This window comes from Scyliorhinus canicula, chromosome 11 (assembly GCF_902713615.1).
Source record: "Scyliorhinus canicula chromosome 11, sScyCan1.1, whole genome shotgun sequence".
Lineage (NCBI taxonomy): Eukaryota > Metazoa > Chordata > Chondrichthyes > Carcharhiniformes > Scyliorhinidae > Scyliorhinus > Scyliorhinus canicula.
The window spans coordinates 63,035,187-63,051,587 of NC_052156.1; the positions used below are offsets into that span (position 1 = coordinate 63,035,187).

General features: G+C 48.9%; 1 protein-coding gene across 4 annotated transcripts in view; it reads left to right on the forward strand.

Annotated features, from left to right (window-relative positions):
* Positions 1-16,401, forward strand: part of LOC119973113 (serine/threonine-protein phosphatase 4 regulatory subunit 2-like) — a 69,959-nt gene that overhangs the window by 27,058 nt on the left and 26,500 nt on the right. For 2 of the 4 annotated variants that reach the window (XM_038810677.1, XM_038810676.1), the window contains exon 3: positions 2,823-2,993. The exons of the other annotated variants lie outside the window; for them this stretch is intronic. In XM_038810677.1, coding sequence (XP_038666605.1) covers positions 2,823-2,993 — 171 coding nt within the window. The remainder of the gene's footprint in view (positions 1-2,822; positions 2,994-16,401) is intronic. 4 annotated transcript variants of the gene reach the window in all.

Here is a 16,401-nt window from a genome sequence, read left to right on the forward strand (position 1 = left end):
ATCTTCCAAACCCACGACCACTACCATTTAGGAGTACAAGAGCAGCAGATACTTGGGTTCCCCGCCAAGTCACTCATCACCCCGACTTGGAAATATATCGCCATTCCTTCGCTGTCGCTGGGTCAAAATCATGGAACTCTCTCCCTAACAGCATAGTGGATGTACCTAATCCTCAGCGACTGCAGCAGTTCAAGAAGGCAGCTTTGAAGGGTGACTAGGGATAGGCAATACATGCTGGCCTCGCCAGCAACATCCACATCCTGTAAATTAGTTTTTAAAATGGGGCGGAAGGATGCTAAATGTCGAGCAAAGCAAAGAAAATCAATTTGAGAAATACTGTGAATGCCGACGAGATCTTTTAATGTAGATTGATGTCAGGTTACTTGGGAAAAAAAATTGCATTGGTTGTTTGCTGTTTTTTGGACTACATTTTAAAAGTACCAATTTAAACAAAAATGATTAGGGAGTTCAAACATTTAAGTTGGATTGATGTTTGCAGAAATGAGAGTTCCGGAGGAATTCTTGGGTTTGATTTTTTCTGTTTTTGTGTGGGGCTTACAGACTACGTCTAATGGGAATTGTGTGGGTTTTTTTTTAGGATGAGACCTTGCCAGAGCAAGGTCAGCATTTATTGCCCAGCCCTAATTGCCCTTGAGAAAGTGAAGATGGACCATCATTTTCAACTGCTGCAGTCCATGTGGGGAAGTTGCTCTCACAGTGCTGTTAGGGAAGGAGTTCAAGGATTTTGACATGATGAAGGAATGCTAATGTGCTTTCAATCAGGATGGTGTGGACTTGGAGGGGAATTTACAGATGGTGATATTCTCACCCCTCGTCTCTCCAAGCAGTGGAAGTTGTGATTGAGAAGTGGTGAGGAGGAAACCATAGTGAGTTGGTGCAGTGCATCTCATCGATGGTGCACGCGATACCCGCACCAATGTGCCGCTGGTGAATGTGATGCCAGTTGAGTGAGCTACTTCACCCTGGATGGTGTCAGGCTCCTTGAGTGTTGTTGGAGCTGCACCCAGGCTAGTGAATTGAATTCCATCACACTCCTGACTTGTGGCTTCTGGATGGTGGACAGACTTTGGGGAATCAGAAGATCAGTCACTCACCACAGAATATTCAACCTCTGACCCCCCCCCCCCCTCTTGCAGACATAGTATTTATATGGCTGGTTCAGTGACATTTCTGGCCAATGGTGACCAGAAGGAGGATGGTGGAGAATTCAGTGATGGTAAAGCCATTGGATGTCATGAGGAGATGATTAGATTATCCCATTGGAGACGGTCATTGCCTGGCGCTTGCGTGGTGAAAATGTTACCTGCCACTTATTCGCCCGCACCTGAATGTTGTCTTGTTTTTTGTTGCTTGTGTGCATGAGGTACATCATTATTTGAGGAATTGCCAATGAAATTGAGCACCATGGGCAAACATCCTAACTTCTGATCTTAGGATAGCGGAAAGTCATTGATGAAGCAGCTGAAAATGGTGGGGCTGAGGATTTCTGAGTCCGAAAAGAGTGGCTTCAAGACCTGCAGCAGTCTTTTGTGCTAGCAATGACTCCAGCCAGTGGAGAGTTTTCCACCCAATTCCTATTTACTTCAGTTGTGCTAGTCCCCTTGATGTTCCATTCAGTCAAATATTAGCTTGATTCTTGATGCCGTTTTTGTTGTGCTTTTCTGAACTCCTCATTGAAGCTGGCTGATTCCGGATATGCCAGGCCGTGAAGTTACTGATTGTGGTGAAAAATAGTTCAACTTTTGCCCATAATTACCCCATGGGTACACAGTTCTCAACTACTTGATCCGTCCTAATCTATCCCACCGAGCATGGGAGTAATGCCACACAGTATGATGAACTATGTCCTCCGTGTAAAGGTGGGACTTAATTTCTACAAGGTGACATTGCCAAATCTGTTGGGCACAGATGCGTCTGTGACGAGCAGATTAATGAAAACAAGGGGAGGTCAAGAAGGTTTCACCCTTGTGTTGGTCCTCTCATCACTTGTAAAAGGCCCAGTCTGATGGCTTTGCCCTTCCGTTTTCGGTGATCTCAGTCACTAACATGCTACCGAGCTCCTGATGATGGATGTTGAATTCTTCGACATTCTGTACCCTTGCTAGTGCTTCTTTCAAGTGATGTTTAACATAGAGAGGTCATAATCCACAGGAGGTTTCATTATGTCATGGGACTTGATGTGGTTCAGATTGATGTTGAAAAATCCAAGGGCCATTGGTGGGTCACATACCCAGGGATGGCAAAGGGCCATTTCCTGGAAGTTTTGATTCTGTGCCTGTGACTATATCAGACAAGTTCTTGCACAAATCGGCAGGTGTTGGGATAATTTTGCATAGTTACCGTGGCTGTGTGTTGGGTGGCCTGTCAGATTTATTAGTTTTCCCTGGTGATATAGCTGAGTATCTTGCAAGGTTATTTCAGTGGATAGTTTAGGGTCAACCATGTTGTTGGTCTGGAGTCCCATCTAGTCAGACTGCATAAGGGTGGCAGATTTCCTCATGTTAAAAAAAAAGTGTACCAGATGGGACATTTATGACAATCCAGGTGTTTCATGCTCACAGACAGCTTTCTATTCCACATTTATTTACTTAACTGAATTTAAGTTTCGGCACCTATTGTGGTGAGGTTTGAACTCCAATCATTAGTTCAGGCCTCCGGATTACTAGTCTAGTAACATCAGCCCTGTGCCATCGTAGTCTTAGAGTATGTCTGAAGTTGTCTAGTCTGATTTAAGATAAATTATTCTCAATCTAGCCCAGACGTTTTTTGTACATTAATTTATCCCTGGGTTGTAATTTCAGGATTCCTTGGTCACAATTTAAAAGCTACTTTGTATTCAAATTGGAAAAAGTCATGGATGACTTCAGAGCCTCAGCCCCTGAACCCAGAGCTCCGCCCAATCCAAATGTGGAATATGTTCCTTATGAAGAAATGAAGAACCGAATTCTTAAAATCGTTAATGGGTTTACGGGGTAAGTTGATCACTTTGGCATTTTTTTTTTAAAAATCCAGTATTAATTCATATTGCACTAAACTGTAGAAACAAATAAAAGTTGTAGAAGTACTTGCTTGCGAGTCAGATATGCGACCAATTTGGTTGTTTCAAAAATACGATTACTTTTGATTAATTTCTGCAGCTAAATTAATTGTTTACAGAGATTTTTTTTCAATTGTGCAGTTACGTATATTGAAAAAGCTCAGTGCTACTTTAAAATTTACTGCATCTTTTTATTTTGTTGTACATCCAAAGAACGGAAATGGGAAGGTAAACAATTTTTAGGCCATAAAGTGCACGTCAAGTTTTGTTGAACAGCTACTTGCTGTTGAAAAGATCCAACGATTATCCTTTTATTGGATCACTGCACGCAGTTGGTTCACAACACCACTCTAACTTCAGATATTTCAGCAGCAGCTCAGCAGAGTTGAAAACAGCTTTGCCAGTGTAAATGGTGCATCTGTTTTCCATTTGCTGCAATTCTTTCCCTACTATAATAATTTTTTTATCTTTTGTCAAATCAGAAACTACTAGAAATTAGCAGCTGGCATTATGAGGAAAGACTTGAGTTACTGGATCAGAAAACATTGAGAAGGTTTGAGGGTTTTCAAATTATCAATGGTTTTCACAGGGTTGGTAAGGAGAGACTTTGCTGTAGTTGGAGCCAAGGAGTTTAAGTTAATAGCTGTGTGAGGAGAGAGGTTGTAGATGGAGCTTTTGGTGCATGAAATGCTTTGTCAAAGGAAATAGTTGAGGCACAAACTGTAAATCTTAAGAGAAAATGGGTAAATATTTGAAACAGGAAGATAGATATATGGGGAAAATGTGTTTTTTGGATCAATTTTGGAATGCCATTGCAAGAGCTGGTGTGCGTGCAAAGGGCTTCTTTGAGGTAAAGCTCGTAGGTTCTTTGAAACATTTGACTGCTCGAAAATTGAAATTAAGTTCAAAATGTTAACATTTGAAGTAAGAGACCAGACCCAAGTTGTTTGCTGGACAGGCCAGGTTGTTTGAGACATTAGTAAGAATAGAAGCAATGCTTTGGACTGTGGGGAATCAGAGTGCTTTGAAAGTAAAGTACTTTGTGAACTGGGTGCTAAGTCAGGAATTTGGTGCAAGTGAGATCTCTCTGGTAAGTATTTCTGAAGCTGTAATTTAGTTGTAATGGATAGAATCTGTTTATTTTGTTTTGTTTTCCTCAACTAGCTGGTGAGTGTTATTTTATTTCCAAGCTAGGAGACTGTAACTTGCTGTAACTGTGATCAAATAAATTATTATGGTCTGATGGGCAGGTGGTGTTTCATGATTGCAACATAGGAGAGTGGACTACATTGCAGGCCTGGGCAACTATACCTACAGCAGGTGGCTGCAGATTTGGGGCAGGCAGTGGTGTAGTTGTATTGATGCTGGATGCTCATCCAGAAACCCAGGGTATTGCTTTGGGAACCCAGGTTCAAATCCCACCAGGTCAGATGGTGAAATCTGAGCCATCGTTGAATATATTTCAGGCTACAATGGACAGATATTTGGGCGGTCAGAATAACAAGATATGGGGAGTGGGAAGGAAAGTGGAGTGATCAGCTATGAACATGTCGACTCGTGCAGACGGCGCGAGAGGCCACATTGTCTACTCCTGCTTCTTAACTGGTTCTTAACTGATTTGTACTTGATTGGGCGGCATGGTGTCACAATGGTTAGCATTGTTGCTTCATAGTGCCTCGGACTCTGGTTCGATTCCTGGCTTGGGTCACTGCCTGTGCGGGGTCTGCACGTTCTCCCTGTGTCTGCATGGGTTTCCTCCAGGGGCTCCGGTTTCCTCCCATAAGTCCGGAAAGACGTGCTGTTAGGTAAATTCTCCCTCCGTGTACCCGAACAGGCGCCGTAGTGTGGCGACTAGGGGATTTTCACAGTAATTTCATTGCAGTGTTAATGTAAGCCTACTTGTCACAAAGATCGTTACATTATTAAACCATTCACTGGTCTTGCATGTAGACACCTCATCAGTTATTCCAAATGATTATTTGTTCCATTGTGTCCTTAATTTTCGTTGGCTGATGGCTGTCATTTAGACCGTGGACCTTGGGTCTGACAAATACACCAGATATTTATTCTCTAGTTCTGTTTGGAGTTTTGAGTCTGTGCACTTTGCTGATCTTGTACTATCCACTAATCGCCGTACAGGTTCACAACATTATTTTATCCAGAAGTCTTTTCAGTTGTTATGCTGCTCAAGGGAAACATTCAAGAAAGAATGAATTGGATGTCCAAAGGTTCACCTGATCCATACGCAGCTCTGCTAAAAATTTGTTAAAACTGACAACCACATTCAAGATGTGAGCTCCCGATGAAACATTACCTGCTGAGCTCACAGTAGAGGATCATCCACAAGTGTGAAACCATTAAAATGCAAAGAAGCAATGTTAAACTTGTCTTGGAGCTTACTTAGAAAACATTTGGCATACTGTACACAGTTCTGGCTGGCATTATGAAAATGATGTGGATACACTGTATAAGATGCAAAAAGGATTTCTAAGGATATTACGGTTTCAACTGGAAAAAGGAAGGCTGTGGAGTAACCTAACCGAGTCATCAAAATTCTGGACGATATTGATAGAGCAGATGTCGCCAGGAAATCAAATGGGAAATTAAGAATCATCTTCACCTGAGATGAGTGACACCATGGGGTCCACTGTCATGAGGAGTAGTGAGAATGTAGAGCGCACTGTCACGCGGATGTGGAGCTCACTGTCACAAGGAGTAGTGAGAACGTGGAGCTTGCTGTCGTAGGGTGTAGTGAGAACGTGGAGCTCACTCACAAGGTGCAGTGACAACGTGGAGCTCACTGTCATGGTCTAGTGAGGAGGAGTTTGCTGTCACGGTGTAGTGAGAACTTGGAGCTCGCTGTCACGGTGCAGATAGAAGGTGGAGCTCACTGTCACAGGGTGTAGTGAGAAGGTGGAGCTCGCTGTCACACGGTGCAGTGAGAAGGTGGGGCTCGCTGTCACAGGGTGTAGTGAGAAGGTGGAGCTCGCTGTCACAGGGTGGAGTGAGAAGGTGGAGCTCGCTGTCACGGTGGAGTGAGAAGGTGGGGCTCGCTGTCACGGTGTAGTGAGAATGTGGGGCTCGCTGTCACAGGGTGTAGTGAGAAGGTGGGGCTCGCTGTCACAGGGTGGAGTGAGAAGGTGGGGCTCGCTGTCACAGGGTGGAGTGAGAAGGTGGAGCCCGCTGTCACAGGGTGGAGTGAGAAGGTGGGGCTCGCTGTCACAGGGTGGAGTGAGAAGGTGGAGCTCGCTGTCACAGGGTGGAGTGAAAAGGTGGGGCTCGCTGTCACGGTGGAGTGAGAAGGTGGGGCTCGCTGTCACGGTGGAGTGAGAAGGTGGAGCTCGCTGTCACAGGGTGGAGTGAGAAGGTGGAGCTCGCTGTCACAGCGTGGAGTGAGAAGGTGGAGCTCGCTGTCACAGGGTGGAGTGAGAAGGTGGAGCTCGCTGTCACGGTGGAGTGAGAAGGCGGGGCTCGCTGTCACAGGGTGGAGTGAGAAGGTGGAGCTCGCTGTCACAGGGTGTAGTGAGAAGGTGGAGCTCGCTGTCACGGTGGAGTGAGAAGGTGGAGCTCGCTGTCACAGGGTATAGTGAGAACTTTGAGCATGTCACAGGGTGTAGTGAGAAGGTGGAGCTCACTGTCACGGTGGAGTGAGAAGGTGGAGTTCGCTGTCACGGTGGAGTGAGAAGGTGGAGCTCGCTGTCACCGGGTGGAGTGAGAAGGTGGGGCTCGCTGTCACGGTGTAGTGAGAAGGTGGGGCTCGCTGTCACAGGGTGTAGTGAGAAGGTGGGACTCGCTGTCACGGTGTAGTGAGAAGGGGGGGGCTCGCTGTCACGGTGTAGTGAGAAGGTGGGACTCGCTGTCACGGTGTAGTGAGAAGGTGGAGCTCGCTGTCACAGGGTGGAGTGAGAAGGTGGAGCTCGCTGTCACGGTGGAGTGAGAAGGTGGAGTTCGCTGTCACGGTGCAGACAGAAGGTGGAGCTCGCTGTCACAGGGTGGAGTTAGAAGGTGGAGCTCGCTGTCACAGGGTGGAGTGAGAAGCTGGAGCTCACTGTCACAGGGTGGAGTGAGAAGGTGGAGTTCGCTGTCACAGGGTGGAGTTAGAAGGTGGGACTCGCTGTCACGGTGTAGTGAGAAGGTGGAGCTCGCTGTCACAGGGTGGAGTGAGAAGGTGGGGCTCGCTGTCACAGGGTGGAGTGAGAAGGTGGAGCTCGCTGTCACAGGGTGGAGTGAGAAGGTGGAGCTCGCTGTCACAGGGTGGAGTGAGAAGGCGGGGCTCGCTGTCACAGGGTGGAGTGAGAAGGTGGAGTTCGCTGTCACGGTGCTGACAGAAGGTGGAGTTCGCTGTCACGGTGTAGTGAGAAGGTGGAGCTCGCTGTCACAGGGTGGAGTGAGAAGGTGGAGCTCGCTGTCACGGTGTAGTGAGAAGGTGGAGCTCGCTGTCACAGGGTGGAGTGAGAAGGTGGGGCTCGCTGTCAGGGTGGAGTGAGAAGGTGGGGCTCGCTGTTACAGGGTGGAATGAGAAGGTGGGGCTCACTGTCACGGTCTAGTGAGAAGGTGGCGTTCGGCGTCGCGGTGTAGTGAGAAGGTGGAGTTCGCTGTCACAGGGTGGAGTGAGAAGGTGGAGCTTGCTGTCACGGTGGAGCTTGCTGTCACAGGGTGGAGTGAGAAGGTGGAGCTCACTGTCACAGGGTGGAGTGAGAAGGTGGGGCTCGCTGTCACGGTGGAGTGAGAAGGTGGAGCTCGCTGCCACGGTGCAGACAGAAGGCGGAGCTTGCTGTCACAGGGTGCAGTGAGAAGCTGGAGCTCGCTGCCACGGTGCAGACAGAAGGTGGAGCTTGCTGTCACAGGGTGGAGTGAGAAGCTGGAGCTCGCTGTCACAGGGTGGAGTGAGAAGGTGGAGTTCGCTGTCACAGGGTGGAGTGAGAAGGTGGAGCTCACTGTCACGGTGGAGTGAGAAGGTGGAGCTCGCTGTCACGGTGGAGTGAGAAGGTGGTGCTCGCTGTCACGGTGGAGTGAGTAGGTGGAGCTCGCTGTCACAGGGTGGAGTGAGAAGGTGGGGCTCGCTGTCACGGTGGAGTGAGAAGCTGGAGTTCGCTGTCACAGGGTGGAGTGAGAAGGTGGGGCTCGCTGTCACAGGGTGTAGTGAGAAGGTGGGGCTCGCTGTCACAGGGTGGAGTGAGAAGGTGGAGCTCGCTGTCACAGGGTGGAGTGAGGAGGTGGGGCTCGCTGTCACGGTGTAGTGAGAAGGTGGGGCTCGCTGTCACGGTGGAGTGAGAAGGTGGGGCTCGCTGTCACAGGGTGGAGTGAGAAGGTGGGGCTCGCTGTCACGGTGTAGTGAGAAGGTGGGGCTCGCTGTCACAGGGTGGAGTGAGAAGGTGGGGCTCGCTGTCACAGGGTGTAGTGAGAAGGTGGGGCTCGCTGTCACGGTGGAGTGAGAAGGTGGGGCTCGCTGTCACACGGTGCAGTGAGAAGGTGGGGCTCGCTGTCACAGGGTGGAGTGAGAAGGTGGGGCTCGCTGTCACGGTGGAGTGAGAAGGTGGGGCTCGCTGTCACAGGGTGTAGTGAGAACTTGGAGCTCGCTGTCACAGGGTGTCGTGAGAAGGTGGGGCTCGCTGTCACCGTGGAGTGAGAAGGTGGGGCTCGCTGTCACAGGCTGGAGTGAAGCTGGAGCTCGCTGTCACAGGGTGGAGTGAGAAGGTGGAGCTCGCTGTCACAGGGTGGAGTGAGAAGGTGGGGCTCGCTGTCACAGGGTGGAGTGAGAAGGTGGGGCTCGCTGTCACGGTGGAGTGAGAAAGTGGGGCACGCTGTCACGGTGGAGTGAGAAGGTGAAGCTCGCTGTCACAGGGTGGAGTGAGAAGGTGGGGCTCGCTGTCACAGGGTGTAGTGAGAACTTGGAGCTCGCTGTCACAGGGTGGAGTGAGAAGGTGGGGCTCGCTGTCACGGTGTAGTGAGAAGGTGGGGTTCGCTGTCACAGGGTGGAGTGAGAAGGTGGAGCTCGCTGTCACAGGGTGTCGTGAGAAGGTGGGGCTCGCTGTCACGGTGGAGTGAGAAGGTGGAGCTCGCTGTCACAGGGTGGAGTGAGAAGGTGGGGCTCGCTGTCACAGGGTGTAGTGAGAAGGTGGAGCTCGCTGTCACGATGGAGTGAGAAGGTGGAGCTCGCTGTCACAGGGTGGAGTGAGAAGGTGGAGCTCGCTGTCACAGGGTGTCGTGAGAAGGTGGGGCTCGCTGTCACGGTGGAGTGAGAAGGTGGGGCTCGCTGTCACAGGGTGGAGTGAGAAGGTGGAGTTCGCTGTCACGGTGCAGACAGAAGGTGGAGCTCGCTGTCACAGGGTGGAGTGAGAAGGTGGAGCTCGCTGTCACCGTGGAGTGAGAAGGTGGGGCTCGTTGTCACAGGCTGGAGTGAAGCTGGAGCTCGCTGTCACAGGGTGGAGTGAGAAGGTGGAGCTCGCTGTCACAGGGTGGAGTGAGAAGGTGGGGCTCGCTGTCACCGTGGAATGAGAAGGTGGGGCTCGCTGTCACGGTGTAGTGAGAATGTGGGGCCCGCTGTCACAGGGTGTAGTGAGAACTTGGAGCTCGCTGTCACAGGGTGGAGTGAGAAGGTGGGGCTCGCTGTCACAGGGTGGAGTGAGAAGGTGGGGCCCGCTGTCACAGGGTGTAGTGAGAACTTGGAGCTCGCTGTCACAGGGTGCAGACAGAAGGTGGAGCTCGCTGTCACAGGGTGGAGTGAGAAGGTGGGGCTCGCTGTCACAGGGTGGAGTGAGAAGGTGGAGCTCGCTGTCACAGGGTGGAGTGAGAAGGTGGGGCTCGCTGTCACAGGGTGGAGTGAGAAGGTGGGGCTCGCTGTCACGGTGTAGTGAGAATGTGGGGCCCGCTGTCACGGTGGAGTGAGTAGGTGGAGCTTGCTGTCACAGGGTGGAGTGAGAAGGTGGAGCTCGCTGTCACAGAGTGGAGTGAGAAGGTGGGGCTCGCTGTCACAGGGTGGAGTGAGAAGGTGGGGCCCGCTGTCACAGGGTGGAGTGAGAAGGTGGAGCTCGCTGTCACAGGGTGTAGTGAGAAGGTGGAGCTCGCTGTCACGGTGGAGTGAGAAGGTGGAGCTCGCTGTCACAGGGTATAGTGAGAACTTGGAGCATGTCACAGGGTGTAGTGTGAAGGTGGGGCTCGCTGTCACCGGGTGGAATGTGAAGCTGGAGTTCGCTGTCACTGTGCAGTGAGAAGGTGGGGCTCGCTGTCACAGGGTGGAGTGAGAAGGTGGGGCTCGCTGTCACAGGGTGTAGTGAGAAGGTGGGGCTCGCTGTCACGGTGTAGTGAGAAGGTGGGGCTCCCGGTGTAGTGAGAAGGTGGGACTCCCGGTGTAGTGAGAAGGTGGGACTCGCTGTCACGGTGGAGTGAGAAGGTGGAGTTCGCTGTCACGGTGCAGACAGAAGGTGGGGCTCGCTGTCACACGGTGGAGTGAGAAGGTGGAGCTCGCTGTCACAGGGTGGAGTGAGAAGGTGGGGCTCGCTGTCACGGTGGAGTGAAAAGGTGGGGCTCGCTGTCACAGGGTGGAGTGAGAAGGTGGGGCTCGCTGTCACGGTGTAGTGAGAAGGTGGGGCTCGCTGTCACAGGGTGGAGTGAGAAGGTGGGGCTCGCTGTCACGGTGGAGTGAAAAGGTGGGGCTCGCTGTCACAGGGTGTAGTGAGAAGGTGGGGCTCGCTATCACCGTGGAGTGAGAAGGTGGGGCTCGCTGTCACAGGCTGGAGTGAAACGGTGGAGCTCGCTGTCACAGGGTGTAGTGAGAAGGTGGAGCTCGCTGTCACAGGGTGGAGTGAGAAGGTGGAGCTTAAATTCCTCATTGGTCAAACATGCTAAATGTGACAACTTTCTCTTCCTCCTTTTCTGTTTGCATCTCGCTTTTCCTACCCTATTACGGGTATTGTATGAATTTATTTGGCCCAAGAAGGCTATATCACTATATGAATATATTCCCGGACTCCCCCGGTTCTATGAGAGATGTGGAATCTTGCCCAAGAGTGCTGTGCCTGGTATCTCTGCTCCTTTATTTCAGCGGTATTATGTGGAAGGGCCTCTGTCAGCTCTGGCCAATTGACTCTCAGCTGTCTTCTGAGTTCCTGTGAACGAGCCATCTCTAATCTCTACGATTGCAGCTGGATGCTGCCTCTTGCTTTTCACTGTGTGTCCCCCTCACTATATCACCTTGACTGTAGCCTTTCTGAGCAGTTTGTCTGTAACACCTTTTGGTGTCTGCTGTTCTCAATACTTAGAAAAATAGACTTCCAAGTTCTGTCACTTGCTGTAGTGACATATCCTCATTGAACTTGGGTCATGTATGTCTTTCCCGTTTCTGATTTTGCTTCTGCACAACAGCTGCTTATCATTCAGCTGTTCACGCATCCTCGACATGTCTTGTTTCATGTCCCATTAATCCTCACTCTGGACCTGCACTACCAAATCTAGTTATTTAATCTTTCCTATCTTCCACTTGATCACAGACCTTCCTTTTTGTTCTTTTTCTACCCTCTCCCTTTCACTTGCTTAAAACCTATTACATTTCCCACTTTTCCGTGTTCTAATGAAAAGTCATTGACCTGAAAAGTTAACACTGTTACTCACTCCACAGATACTGCCTGACCTGCTGAGCATTTCCAGCATTTTCTGTTTCTATTTTAGGTCATGTATATATCTGGTTTTCTTGTAATTCCTGATCTTTGCCCTTTGATAATAGTGTATGCCAAACAGGTGTAAGATTTCACTGTCATGAAGAAATAGCTAGTATCCTGTGATTCCTGTCATCCTATTGACTCACTACCTTCACCCAATCATGTATCAACTTGTCCATTCCTGCATTCGCCAGGTAATGAACCATCTCATTGTGACCAAAGTCATTCCATTTCTAAATGATGAGTAAAGCTTACCTTGCAGTCTTTTTGTCTACACTTAGCGTACATGATTTAATTATCTTCAGCCGTTACAATTCTGTTTGACTCCCCTGATCCAGGCTTGCTTTATACAGGCTGAGCAGCTGGCTCACCAAACGGTTCATCTGTGGAATGGGGTGAAGCATTTGGTCTCCCACCATGAAACAGCTCCACTATGCTTCTGAGATCATAAATTTCTTGATATGTTACCCAGTTGTTTTCTAACCAAGTACCTAAATTCTCTGCAATTATTTCCAGAACCCTGTTCTTTTATATTAGGTGGCTAATTCCTTTTGTAACCTGTTAAATCTTCATTTTTTTGATGAACGCTTCCCTCCACCTGCCTAATGTTTCTCCGCACTGAACACCATTTTCCTTAATTACATAAGCTTCCGATCTGTATGCTTTTGGCGTCAGACCACATAGATTAAGAACAGCACATTTTACAACTTCACTGCTGATTGTGATAAAATGAATAACTGGTCAGTGTGTTTTAATGCAGTCTGTGGTGACCAGCTGATTATTTGAAGGCCTGAGTTGCCTTGTCGCGGTGATCTTTTTAAAACATAAGGGAAAGTTCTGTAAACTCACTTTGTGGATTCGCTGATGCTGTTGTCTATTTCTCTGCCAGTTCCAGTCTAACGTTGCTTTTTCTCCTCCTCAGTCTCTTTCTGGCATTGCTTCTCTGGCATTGATTTCAAATTTATACTCTTCTCTCCCGACTTCTATTGCTCTTCCTTGTTGTCACATCAACTTCAATTAAAACTTGATGTTTTCCAAAAGCAGTCAAACAACTCCATTATCTCATGACGTTGTCAACATTTAAAAATAACCTTGCCCAACCAGGGGCGGCATGGCCGCACAGTGGTTAGCACTGTGGCTTCACCGCTCCAGGGTCCCAGGTTCGATTCCCGGTTTGGGTCACTGTCTGTGCGGAGTCTGCACGTTCTCACCATGTCTGCTTGGGTTTCCTCCGGGTGCTTCGGTTTCCTTCCATACTTCAAAGATGTCCAGGTTAGGTTGATTGGCCATTCTAATTTGTCCTTAGCGTCCAAAAAGTGTAGGTGGGGTTACTGGGTTATGGGGATTGGGTGGAAGTGTGGGGATAGGTAGGGTGTTCTTTGCAAGGGCTGGTGCAGGCTCAATGGGTCGAATGGCCTCCTGCTTGTAAATTCTATGATTCTGTTTTAAATTTCCAGCATTTTAAGTTGTGAGCTGGTCACCTATGTCAGTCAGTATCCCAGGTAGCTGCCACTGGAGCCTCCGGTGCTCAGTGCTGTCGCTTTTTCAGCAGCGCTTAATATTGGATATTTAGGAGCGGCATGGTGGTGCAGTGGTTAGCACTGCTGCCTCACAGCACCGACGACCTGTGTTCGGTCCTGGCCACGGGTCATTGTAGATTGTAGTTTGCACATTCTCCCCATGTCTGTGTGGGTCTTGCCCCCACAATCCAAGCATGTGCAGGGTAGGTGGATTGGCCACACTAAATTGCCCCTTAATTGAAAAAAAAATTGGGTATTTAAATTTTTCATGAAAAATACACAACAATTCAATTTGATTTTGTCTTTCCCAGTTTAGGTTGTTTGGAAACAATGAAGGGAGGAGTGTAGCTCATTTGGCTGGACAGCTGGTTTGTGCTGCAGAGCGAGGCCAACAGCGGAGATTATTCATGAAGGCCCGCCTTTTTAACCTTGCCCCTCACGTGAGGTGTGGTGATCTGACAGTCAAATCGCCACCAGTCAGCTTTCCTATCAAAGGGGAAAGCAGCTTGTGGTCATCTGAGACTATGGTGACTAGATTTTACTTTTATATGCATATCTCTATTTCATTGCTCCCTCTTCTGTTCATGAGTGAAATTGCAGCTGCAGTGGAATCTTGTTTGCAATCTTAATATGGCTAATCCCTTCTTGGTTTGGCATTATTAGGATTAGATATGTTGGTTTTTGGTCTCCTTGGGTCAAGAGTGGATAAATAGTTGAGAATTTCCACTGCTGATTGCACTTCAAAAATTATGACTGAAAATGTGTGAGCTCTATTTTGGTGGTCTCTGTTCAAATGGCCCCCTACTATTCACTGTCCAAGGCTACATGCAAAGGGTAATTATTTAGACACGGTGCAGAAGTACTGTTACTTCCTGTGAAATCATATTGTGATGTACTTTTTACCGTCTTTGGGAAAGGACAAAATCAGAAAGCGTGCTGTTTGATTTGTGGATTGATTGGACGTTGAAAGAACTTGGTGTTTGTGCAATATACCTGATGCTACTTTTTTAAATGGTAAGCTGAAGATAAATAGCTGGAAGCTTCATTTTCCAGTCAACAATTCTGATGAAACAATAATATGATTCACCCGGAGGCCAGTTCACGATTTTTAACCTTCCATAGAATTCCGACAGTGCAGACGGAGGTCATTCAGCCCATCGAGTTTGCACCAACCCTTTGAAAGAGCACCCTCCCTCAGACCACTCCCCCGCCCTATCCCCGTAACCCCCCCCCCACCTTTAAAAAATGTTTTACTTTTTAAATAAATTTAGAGTACCCAATAGCGAAACCCATGCAAACACGGGGAGAATGTCCACACGGACAGTGACCCAGGGCCGGGGTCGAACCCGAGACCTCGGCACCATGAGGCAGCAATGCTATCCACTGTGCCACCGAGCTGCCCCTACCTTTTTAAAAGTAAATTTAGAGTACTCAATTGCTTATTGTCCAATCAAGGGGCAATTTATCGTGACCAATCCACCTAACTTTTTGTGGTGGTGAAGCGAACACAGACATGGGTAGAATGTACAAACTCCACACAGGCAGTGACCCGGGCCAGGATCGAACCCGGGCTCTCAGTGCAGTAGGCAGCAGTGCTAACCACTGCGGCACCGTGCCACCCATCCTGTAACCCCACCTAATGCCACTCCCCCGCCCTATCCCCGTAACCCCATCTAACCTGCACATCTTTGAACTGTGGCAGGGAACTTGTGTAGACACTGAGAGAAAGTGGAAACTCCACACAGACTGCCACCTACGGTCGGAATTGAACCTGGACATCTGGCACTGTGAGGTCACAGTGCTAACCACCGTGCTGCCCTTACTGGACATCATTTTGCCCTGTAGAGATAAAATAACATCATAGCCTGAACTTTGCTGTCAGAATAAACTGTGCTGAACCATTCATTACACTTGCACTGCCCTGCCTCTTTCTGGGGCCTTTGCACTGCAATGTGCAGTAATTAAGGCAGCTGAAACAATGCAGCATCTTCTCCAGTAGAGCTGGGACTTCAAAAAATTAGAATGAAGATTTCTTGCTGAGAAATGCAGAGTCTAAACAAGGAAGGAATAGTTCAAGGAAAAAGGTTATGTGCAGAAGGTGAAAGAGAGGGAAAGAAAGATGGCATTAACAGAGATGGAGACAATAAAAATGGATTTTTAATTTTTTTAATTAATTTTGCATAGGTATGTAGAAATATCAGAACCAAAAATCCACAGGAACAAAGAACACAGGTCCATGACAACCTCTGCTACCAAGCCCACAACTCTCCCGCCCCCTTTTCTCTCTATCCACCCCCCCATCCCATTATCTCTTCTTCCCCCCCCACCCCAAAAATCAAACCCCTGAACACCCCCGCCCCCACACTGACACCTCAAATCATTGAACGTCTTCCTCCGTGTGAACCCCTCCACCCCAAATGCACACCTGACCTTCTGCAAGTGCAGGAATTCTGCCGGATCGCTCACTCAGACCCTGCCTTTGGTGTCTCCGAACTATCATGGAGGCAAAAGCCAAGGCATCGGCCTCTTTCCCCACCTGGAGCCTGAATCTACCGTCACTCCAAATATCGCCACCCCCAGACCCGGGCCACCCTTACACCCAGAATCTCTGACATGACATCTGAAAACTCCTTCCGTAAGAACATAAGAATTAGGAACAGGAGTAGGCCATCTGGCCCCTCGAGCATGCTCCGCCATTCAATAAGATCATGACTGATCTTTTTGTGGACTCGGCTCCACTTACCCGCCAGCCCAACCATAACCCTTAATTCCTTTACTGTTCAAACATCTATCTATCTTTGCCTTAAAAACGTTCAATGAGTTATCCTGAACTGCTTCACTGGGCAGGAATTTCCACAGATTTACAACCCTTTGGGTGAAAAAGTTCCTCCTCAACTCAGTTCAGAACCCCCTCAGCTTTGGACAAGCCCAGAACATGTGGACGTAATTTGCGGGCCTTCCCAGTACACCGGCCAAACCTGTCCTCCACCCTGCAAAGTACCGGCTTATCCTCGCAACTGTCATATGACCCCCATGCAGCACCTTAAATTGGATGAGGCTTAACCTCGCACACGATGAGGAAGTTGGGCATCCTTCCAAGTCCCGGCTCTCACCTCCCCACCTAATCCTCCTCCCACTTGTGCTTGATCTCCTCCACGTAAGCTCC